Source organism: Watersipora subatra, chromosome 3 (genome assembly GCF_963576615.1).
Source record: "Watersipora subatra chromosome 3, tzWatSuba1.1, whole genome shotgun sequence".
In the NCBI taxonomy this organism is placed as follows: Eukaryota; Metazoa; Bryozoa; class Gymnolaemata; order Cheilostomatida; family Watersiporidae; genus Watersipora; species Watersipora subatra.
In genome coordinates this window covers 49631576-49642684 of record NC_088710.1, presented here as the reverse complement: position 1 = coordinate 49642684, position 11109 = coordinate 49631576, and the positions used below count along the sequence as shown (strand labels likewise).

At 40.7% G+C, this 11109-nt stretch overlaps 1 protein-coding gene across 1 annotated transcript; it reads right to left on the bottom strand.

The window, feature by feature from the left end:
• Positions 1–3676: 3676 nt before the first annotated feature.
• LOC137391857 (uncharacterized) lies at positions 3677–6947 on the bottom strand. The gene is made up of 5 exons (XM_068078400.1): positions 6806–6947; positions 5929–6111; positions 5026–5085; positions 4581–4744; positions 3677–3771 (listed from the first exon to the last, which is right to left on the bottom strand). The coding sequence occupies exons 1-4, from the start codon at positions 6881–6883 to the stop codon at positions 4625–4627; spliced, it is 441 nt and encodes a 146-aa protein (XP_067934501.1). The 5' UTR covers positions 6884–6947; the 3' UTR covers positions 3677–3771; positions 4581–4624.
• Positions 6948–11109: the final 4162 nt, after the last annotated feature.

The window sequence follows — 11109 nt, the reverse complement described above, 5'->3', positions numbered from 1 at the left end:
TTGCAACAAGGTTGGGTTCAGCGCAATCTGTAAGTTTCAAATGAGCACAAGTAATCTGATTTCAGCTCCCTTTTGGGGGCTTTATCAGGTTGTACAATAATAAGCATTGTATTCAGCCACAGGACACAGAAGGTGGGGAAAATTGGGACAAAAATATTATTTTTGCTAATCATGACAACAGAAGTTGCAGAATTGTAACACTTTTCTCATATATAGTTCAGTGTGTGTTCTATTCCAGTGAAAATGCACAATGGTTAATCCTTGGTCAAACTGACATAACACTCGTTTGAAAACTTGTTGTCGTGTGACCCAACCTACATCACCTCTGGGATAAGTTGGGTCAGTCAATAGGGGCAAACTGGGTCAATGTAGAAAGTATTCAGAAAAATAGTTTTATGGGACAATAAAGCTTTACAACTACAACTGATATTTTGGATTGACACTTAAATATATTTCACATTTATAATTATTATATGCATATACATGTGATATTATGCATAAGTAATATTATTAACATAACACATAACATATCTTTATTAAGTGTAAAAATATTATTAGCATAATTCTACAGAAATTTCCTTCATATGTACAATGTATCTTGTCCCTAAAACTGCATGACACGTCCTAGCATTCTGGTAGTTGTTACAGTAAATAATGGGACACCTAGTACTTTAATGATCTGGTTGGGATCTGCTCGTCACACATCTTCCAGATCAGGTTTGCTGTACATTCCTTCAGGAATAATTTTGTAAAAATCTACCAGCCAATCCAATCTCTCACACCCGGTTACCATTCCAAAATAAGCAAAAGCTTTACGTTTTCCAGCAAACTTGTTCCAGCAAAACAGCAAACTAAATCCAAATTTCCTACCTGAACCATTTCACCCCTTTTTCATTATCAGTTTCTGTTGCTGGCGAATCGCTGTCTGATCCAATCAAGCTGTCTGCCAAGATCAGATCAGATTTTTCATTTTCTTTCGTTTTACTTGGGATTTCTTCAGTTGCTGCTTTTCTGGTGTATCAGTAAGTATTGCAGTATTAGCTCACTTTCTTATTTTTACAGTAGCTTTCTTAAGTTGTGCCTTTGGTAGTGAATACAAATCTGCAGGTTTTAAAGACTCCAACTGCTAAGTGTGAGGACTAAATTGGCTGTACTACAACTTTTCATCTATTAGCCCTCTATTTTATCTCTATTTGATAAGACTGTACACTTTACAATTATTACCTTTTAGAGATGGCAGCAAAAGTACAAGATCAATTAAAGCTTATGGAACAGGTTGGGCCAGTGACCCATCTCACCCTGCCAACATTGAACCAATTTACTTCTAAGTGTGAAGACTAAATTGGCTGTTCGAGAACTTGTCATCTATTAGGCCTATATTTAATACGACTCTACACTTTATAATTTATTACCTTTTAGAGATGGCAGCAAAAGTACAAGATCAATAAAAGCTTATGGAGCAAGTTGGGCCAGTGACCCATTTTGCCCCGCCAACGTTGAACCAACTTACCCCAGTCTTTTTTCACAAAATGAACCTTTTCTCACTGTTGGCTCTAGCAGCTGCAAATATTTATGTACTAAGTTAAAAGTGATATTTTAGCCATTGGTCATTCTGAATGACATAAACAAATGTTCAGCTGTTTTCTACCAAAATCATGTATTTTGTTGCAAGTCAACCTTTAATAAATTGTAACTTAATGACTGTAATAAACTTAATATGTTACTTACCAGAAAATCCCTGGTCTTCAGTATTTGTGCTAGCAAGCAGCAAAAATCTGCATTTTGAGTGATAAACTAATTCAAATATGTTCATAAGATAGCCCTGGCTGAACATGTGAACACATGAACAAGATGCGTGAATATTTTACTTCAATAAAAGTGTTTATTAATTGGAGAAATAGTATTACTTTCTGATCATTATATATTATCATTATTCAAGCTCAGGCATAGTTACAAAGATAATTAGATAAAAAGCTGTTGTTCTAACAAAGAATATGGTGGGTAAAGTTTACATTTGATATAAAATAATAGTAACTGGCAAATAAAACTTTCATTGGCTAAATGTTTCTTGGTAGGTAATGACAGAAAACGACCTTGACCTAAGATGTTTTTAGCAGCCTAACTGGTCAGGTATAATTGCAGTGGCTCAAAACCTGGTCAGTTTCTGGGTCGTTTTGTAGAGGTGGAGCTTAATCCGGAAATGCAAATGTTTTGTCGGCACTAAGCGACGAGGTTTTAGCAAGTGCCAATGTTTAGTCGGTTAGAAATTGAGTCTGTAATCTTTTTATTTTTTGTAACAAAATAAAGCATAAACATCGTTTTAGGCAAATCTTTAATCAAAAATATGAGATCTTTCAGCAAACTAGCATAACGTATTCACATAGTTGTTTATCGTAGTTTTGTCGTGTTAAGACGAAATAGTAACATGCTCACGAAACGGAAAAAAATATTCTCGAAAATACATCATTAATTATTCCGTATTTGTTTATACAGTGTGTATGAAGAATATCTTACATACGCTGTAATATGATTGCACTTACATTTATGTAACGCAGTATTACATAAGTTATTGAATATTTGTGATTATGTTCTAACCAAATAAAATACACATTGAAACAATTGTCTACTTTGCTACCATTCTGAGAGCTAAAGAAAATTCTATTTCATTTTAGTGTAACTATTTATGTTAGCGTACCGTAAGACAAAGATTGTGAAAAAGCAACAGAAGACATTAGTCTATCTTATCTTTAATGCAAACACCGACTTCTCCAACAACTAACTTGATTTAGATTTTGAACATGACCGCACTCTGTAGGTATTCATTTGTAAATTTGCTTATATATTTATTATCTATGTACAGCATTGTGTGACAAAAAAATTTTCTCGATTTGATGGGCAAAAAATATTTTCTTACTGTTAGCATGATGATGTATTTTCTTGCTCCAATATAAATAATGCATCTGGCAATTGTTGTGCATCATTGCTAGCAGCTTTCCCGTTACCTCCACAAGCACAATGTAGCCAATTCTGGAAAATCAGAGGGCAGCACACACAAAACCTTTAGCATGATGTATGTCTATTGGCATTGCTGACGTTGTACAACATACATTGTTTGAAAAGTCGATGCGCAATGACAAAATGTCTGGTGATGGACCACTGGAACAATGATGGGAAGTAGGTTGTTTCAGTTATCGGACGAACCTATCATAATAAATTGTAAAGTTTAATAATTTTACTTTATTTGAAATAAAAAGAAAATGTTGCACATAACTTAATTACTACCACATCAGCACCAAAGCCATAAAAGGCCTTTAACAAGCACCAATGAGAACAGAATAACACAGTAGAAAAGGGCTACACATACTACATGTAGATATGTGAAAATAAGTGAATATAAGTCTGGGTTATTTAAAAAAAAATCAGTGTCAAAAATCCTGAATGTTTTATGTATGCAGGTATGTTTCAATTTGATCAATATATTCACTCAAAATTGAGCACAGTACAAGCTGAAACAGTTCGAGTTTTTGCATATAAAAGTATTCCTATCTAGAACAAGTTTGTTCTCTATGGCTGCAGATGAATTGGCAATGAGGTGAAGGGCACGCCAGATGCCCTCTGGCGTGCCCTCCCTTCATTGTCAGTTCACCCACAGCTATAGGGAACAAACTTGTTCTAGGCCTATCTAAATATTGCATGTATTAGAAAGCCTCAGGAAGCATTTATGCTCTGTCATTTCTTACTCCCTGCAAACTCCTCTTGGAGATCCTTGATCTAAAATAAAAACAATCATAGCATGTGTATTTACATCTCCTTGAACTTGTAAAGTACTGTGAATGCAGTATTCAAGTGGCATTATTTGCGACGATTTTGGACTTTGACAGGAATATTATTTGTTAATTTAATGAAGTAGATTGCAAAGTTACATTGGACATTGTGATTAGCTGGAAGTTAATTTGGCGATCTCAAAGAACCGGGCAAATCTGCTTTTGCTAGTTCCTGACTTTATTACTGTTTTTACAGTAGTTTTATTTCACAATTAGTTCCTGGCTTCATATATCTTCTCCGATCCTACAATGCTCAACCGACTTAGCCCATAGAGTTGACTTGTAGAAGACAACAGCGACATTAGTCCAAGTACTCAGTCTACGAATCGGATGGTGTTGTGGCACCTTGTTATCAATTTCTCAAAGAGTTGATAACAACTTCAGAGATGCTCCCAAATCCTGATTAGAGATTTGCAAATCACATTAAATCACCAATCATGAGATTGGCATCAAAACACCATAAAAATGGATTACCCAGCTTGTAAATTAAATCAAAACCATCAATTACATAGTGGATGATGGTTTTAATTTAATTTTATTTGAAAGCTGAGCAGTCACCCTTCTAAGTGATTTGATTTGGAGCAAAACGCATGCCAGCGATTTGATATGCTTTACAAATCTGGAATGAAAGATTTGGGAGCATCGCTGCACAACTCTCTCCAATTCAGACACTGAGCACTTACACTAAAGTGACACGAAAGCATCATGCAACAGGGTTCTAATTTTAAAACTGAATTACTGAATATTACCATTCACCGGACTGTTAGGTATGAAAGTAACATCAGGTGTCTGAGTTACATCTATAATGCTGTCGTTTGTGGCGTTTCGTAGATGCTCCCCACATCTATGGAAGCTCGCATAGCCTCCGCTCTTACTCCTACCCGTCTTGAGCAAGCACTGCGTTTCCTCCTTATCTTGAGCTATAAATCAGAATGCTCTAGGCATTGAACGTTTGGCTGGGTGTGAACAGGCAACTTAACAAATATCGCAGTTGGCAGCAAATAATTTGTTTCTAAAACCTAATCCTGCCTACACAAGGGGTTCTTCTGCATTATCCTACTATAACTTCACGTTTTTCTAGCTACTAATCTAGGGCTATAAATGGCTTGAAGATCCGCCTACCAATGAAATTCTGCATTTAACCATAATTAATATTGCACGATTTGCCTAAAATTTTATTGCTGGTTATGTGAGTGAGTACCTCCGTGTTACTATCAGATGTATTGTCTTGAGGATGTGGTCTCTTTGTTGGATTCTGTGACTAAAAATGTAAACAATACGTAAATTATGTATATCGACACCATGTGACAACATATATGAATTTATGCACATGCATAGCATATTTATATTTGTGGGCACAATCTAACTAAATTCAAATTGGCAAAAGAGTCCAAACAAAGGCCTTGTTGCCAGAGCTCCAAAATAATCATTCATTTTATCTTGCTTTTAATGATTGTTTTTGGCAAATTTTAGGTGTGAAATATTAAATGTAAAATAAAATATTACATCCAAGTTTAACCAAAGGTGTGAACTGCGATATAATACTATCTGGCGCATGTGTGAGGCCTCGGGATGAGAAATTCTCAAGAAAAATGAGACAGATTGCCGTAAACTTCACTGGCTATTGGGTCAAGGATATGGTATCTGAGCATTCCAATCAAGTCCTTGTTTCTTTGCAATTCTACCGAATTTCTATGAGAGTGTAGATGAATTAAAATAAGAGAAAATGTTTTTGAACTTTGATGTACTGTGAGACCGAAAGCAAAGTATCGAATACAGCATAGACGTGTCGCAACCCTCACAGTAGTGTAGACTTAGATTTACTGCATTCTCTGATTTCAGGCTTACAAGAATATAAATGTGCACGCGTGCTTTTGTTACAAGATAGCTATTTCAGAAATAAGACAAATTAAAATCCATAAAAGTAATAAATATTATTGATCATCTCTATGTAAAATTCATACTATACTATCTGTGCATTTGCAAAGACATGGAAGGATAGCCCTGTCTAAATATATTGGACATACAATGACCGAGTTTTGCTGTCCAAAAATATCCCTTATAATAGGCTGAGTAAAATATTCTTGGTGTACCGGTAACTTACCCTCCGCTGTTCTTTGTACTTTTCCTTCTGGGTTTGCTGTCTTTCAGGGCCGTACATGCAACCATACTCTTTTTCTTCGCCATACTCTTTTTCTTCGCCATACTCTTTTTCTTCGCCATACATACATAAATTGCCTTGACTGTCATGAATGACGTTCTTACCTCTCCAAATATCTTCACCTTGCTAAATTAGAGCAGATAAAATTTTAAAATTAAGAAACATGGTACAGATTTTTTAGATTCATTGGCTGAAGACGTTGTAGGTTTTTAGCCTTACTTGATTGCTAACACTCAATTGAGAACTAACTGCTGCATGTATATGATGCTTGATACATTTATTGCTTGCTTGATTGTAGTTATTAATATATACAATGATTTTTAATGTCATTTCAATTGCATGCCAATGCTTGTACACTGAAGCCCATGTATATCTTCTAATCAAGGCTGCACTATAAGCTTGATTGTAATCCACTGCATGTCTGTATATACACGAATATCCACTTCGTTAAATTAAGCTTAAGAGTTGAGTGTCTATAGAGAGTAATCCTTTATTGCTGAGAGGTAGATGGTGTGTATCCAGTGTGAGTTGCTAGTGAACTGATGAAAATTGTGTCAACTCTGCTTCAAGTAGGACCTGTGACGTCATAGATCACATGGTACAAAAACAAACCAAAAATGGCTTCATAAAACTGCAGCATAAAAACATGTAAGCTACTATTGACATGTACTTCTATTGCACAACAACCAAGCATAGGCCTACATTTTACAATCAAGGTTACACTTCACAATCAAGGTTACACTAAAATATCCGAGGTATAAAATGTTCATTTTCAACACAAGATCACAAATTAGGCAGTGGAGAAAAAGTGCGAGATTACCTTCAAAAAGTCTTTCATGCTTGTTGAATATGCCGTCCTTATGGTATGTGTAAAACTTGTTGCCATATTCGATTTCATGGGCTTTGATGGCTTGCTCAGCCTCGTCTAACGATGAGGCAAGAACAAGTGGCATAATGCTTAAATGCACTGCAATTAAAAAATATATTTGGTAGGCCCTCAGGCTTTTCGTAGAAGTTGACTGTCGTCAGCAATCATGTCATTCAGCTATCGAGGCTTCGATAACCTACCGACACGATTGCCGACTACAGGCACGGGAGGCCTGTAGGTAGGCCTATATAGAAGATGAAATGACGAATACAAGAAGTCAGTTATGAATACATGATGACCCACTGAGGTCTTCTTTTAGGGTTGAAGCAATATGAATATGTAGTGCATTTCAATTAATTTTTTTAAGGCAAATTGCAAGCAGTGACCGACTCTGACTACTGAGAACTACTGATCACAGGCAGGCTGTTTAGTCCAAAAATATAACAGCCCTGCATTGCAGGAAACTACAAAAATTTGCTTTACCTTGCCTCCTCTCCTACATTTCTTGTGAACCAAACAGATGAGATACAGCCTAGGCCTGGCAGTGCTACTTACAACGCACCATTGTAGAAACAAGTTCAAATAAAATTTAAGATACACAATTAAATGGTTGTTCCTTAGGTAGCTACATACTGTCGTTGTTTCAAAAGGTGCTACAGCTGAGACTTAGGAGTAATACAAAGTTAGTTGTTAAAGTGTGTGCTTGCAGCAAATACAGTAAAGATAAGAAACTGTTGTCTTCTGTTGTCATCATTTTTACAATCAATGCCTAACGAGATGCTAATATTAATATTTACAGTGAAATTAAATTGAATCATTTTAGGCTCTCAGAATGGTAACAAAGTGGACAATCGTTTTAATGTGCATTTTATTTGTTCAGAACATAATCGTAACTTTTCAATATTTCATGTGTGTTGGATCCAGCGACCAACACGTAGAGGCGACCTGGGTCGGCTTACTCTACCGGTCTGCATTCACCTTCCACAGGGGCCGTGTAAGTGTTGCCCGTTGACCAACACGCGGAGGCGACTCAGTCGGCTTACACCACCGGTCTACTACAACCACCTTACACGGGGAATTGCTCCCTGAGTGATATTATGCTCGTTCGACAAGGTCGACCTGAGGTCGACCGGGGTCGACAGTGTTTCTATACTCTACTCCCAAAGCACAGTCCGTAGACTGAGACTTGGAGTAAATAAGTGCTCAGTGTGATTCTGTTATTGCGCAAGGTAACAGAAGAGTGTGGGTCCAAATGCAAAGCATGTATTGAACAACTTCTAGGCCGATAAACACGGCCTTAAATATAACAGAATATGCAAATGAGGTGGCTAAGGCCAACCTCCTCTAGGGGCGTGACTATATAAAATAACACAAGAGAACACAACTCTAATGATAATAACCAAAAAGGAGATGGTACTGCAGGTTTCCATCACACACGCCGCCCCTATAGACGACTACCGGCTATATATATAAAAAAAAAACTACAAGAAAAGAAAAAAAACACAAGAAATATAGGAACACACCAACTAGCTACAACAAAACAGACAAAGAAAAGGGAATATAATAATATGAGAAACCGCAATTACTAAATACCAAGAGAAATACGGATAAATCATGTCGACCGGGTCATCTAGGAGGTCGACATGCGATTTGCCAGGTCCTCCAGGCGACGAGCCGCCCGTCGGAGGTTGGAGGCCTCTTCTCGTAAAGCGTCCACTGTAACCCGGGGTCGTACATCCCCCAGCCGGCTCTGGATGCTGCCTATTGTCGTCAACCTTCTAGGAGCTGGGACCGGTCGTTCCAGCTTAGGCGGACTGTACCACTTCTTCTTCGGGGGAGAGGGGAGAGGTGCCGGAGGTCCTCTTCGTGTAGGTGGCTTGGTTTTAATTGGCCCGTAGGGTATAGGCTTTTCAAAGGCCGGAGGATTATTTAATTGTACCTTTTTGCTCCAGGCCGGGTAGCTATCTCGGTCGACCTCGTATATAGTAATTCCCTTTCCACCGTGCGCCTTCCTTACTTCGGCATCCTTGATCCGAGCCTGATGTTTGGCAATAGTATCTCGAGATGTAGAATTTCTCCCACATTTGCAGAAAAAGCGTGTAAAGTGCTGGGCGATGTGGATTCTGCGCCGTCGAGGGGTAGAGAGTAGTTGTTGGCACAATGGACAGTTAGTACCTTTCTCTCGACATAGTTTCGAGATCGTTTTAGCTGTCTCTGCCGCAATCCATTTGGTTGGTAGTGGGGGGTGTGGAACGTGATTATCTAAAGAATCCGTTTCTGAGTCGTCCAGGGTTTCACCCGGTGCTGGGTGGAGCTCCAGTGGCAGGATCTTTACTTCTGGCAACAGGGGTAAAGCTCCGATAATCGGTGCCGACTTCTTCACGGTTTCTTTGGTGACTTCCATGTTGAGAAAAGATATAGGTGTGTGCGCCTCGAGTTGGTAACAAGTAATGAGCGCGTTCTGTCTGGGACCCAAAATGGCCGCCTTCTGACCTTGAACTCCGAGGGCTTCTCCCGATTGGACGGTGCTAGTGTCGTAATCGGCCAAGTACGCGGGAGGCCTCCTGATTCGTTGGGGCCGTGGTGCATCTCCAGCCCCGGTATCACTAGCCTGGGCTCCCATATTTTCTGTGGCTCTTTCTTCCTCGGGTATCGACTCGTCGCCAGGGTCGGGGTCAATCATCAAGGTAGGATTGTGCTCCCCTGGTGGAACCAAGGGGTCCCTCCTGGGAATTCGAAGGGCTTCTGACCTTCCTGGCGACTGAGGTATTCGCAACTCCGTTAGTTGGCTAGGCAGGGGCAACTCTGAAATAACTACTTCTGGGTTATCGTTTCCTCGTGCGATTTGCCTTCTGGGTCGGCCCCTCATGTTGGGACGGCGAGCAGGCTCGACTTCAACTGGGGCTCGTCCTTGTTGCACCGGACTGGGGCGACAGAGTCGTAACCTTCCCTCTGCTTGGATAGATCGCTGTCCATACCTCTCTATCTCGTAAGTGTGGTTTTCGTGACTCCTCAACACGCGATAGGGCCCCAAGTACTTGGCCGCTAGCTTCGGGTTTTCCCCTCTTCTCCGCCGCTTGCTTAGCAACCACACGAGGTCACCCTCATTGAATAACGGAGGCTCTCTCCCGTCGGTTGACACAATATCTTTTTGCCTATCTCGGAGGAGAGTATGGGCTTGTATCAACCGGTCGTGGACAGTCTGCACATACTCATGTATGCTTGCGAATGATTCTAGTCTATTCCCATACTGCAATTGGTCAGGAAGACGTAGTTCCCGACCCAACATCAGATAATTGGGTGTTTCTTTAGTCGCGGAGTGTGGTAACCCTCGCAGCGTCCTCATGATTTGTGGCAGTAGCTGGTCCCAATCTTCCTGTCCTCTGCCCAGCAAGAGAGCTCGTAGGGAGTCACCCAACACACGATTGTTTCTCTCGACCACCCCATTCCCTTCGGGGTGGTACGGGGTGGTCCGAGACTTATCGACTCCCCACAAGTCGCATAGCTCCTGGAATAATGAGGATTCAAATTGGCTCCCCTGGTCGGTATGGATAATCTCGGGTAGCCCGAAGTAACTAAATACCCTTTCGTCTAGGATCTGGGCTACCGTTGGGGCTGTAGCGTCGGGGATGGCTAACGCATCTGACCACCTAGTGAAGTGATCAGTGAGCACCAACACCCAACTGTTTCCACGAGGGGTCGGAGGCAGGGGTCCCACCAAGTCTACGGCTAGGCGTTGCCACGGCCTCCCGGCGTACAGCCGTTGTCTATTCCCGGAGGTCCGCCCCTTTCCTGTTTTGGCCCTCTGGCAAACCTCGCAAGAGAGGACTGCTCTCCGGATATCTCCGGCCATACCCGGCCAATACCAGTCCAATTGGACGCGTTTCAAGGTCTTCTCCACCCCGCAGTGTGTTTGCTCGTGGGCTTTCCACAGGATTTCCTGTCTCAATGTTTTCGGGCATACCACCACTACCTTTTCTCGCCCATTCTGGGTAAGATGGAGAGTCAACACGCCCGACTCGTCGAGCTGGAGCTGGTGAAACATCCGGGCCAATCGTTGCAGCTCGGGGCTGCCCACTCGTAGCACGGCTTCTTCCACTCCTTTCCGGTCCCTGACGGCTTGGTAAATGACCCCTAGGTCGGTAGTGGCCCTCTGTTGTAGCGCCCGTACTTCGTCCAGCGGGGTTTGTACCACCGTCAGCTGTTCTAGACCCTTTTTGACTACACTTTCACCAGTTCCATCCAAATTTTTGGTT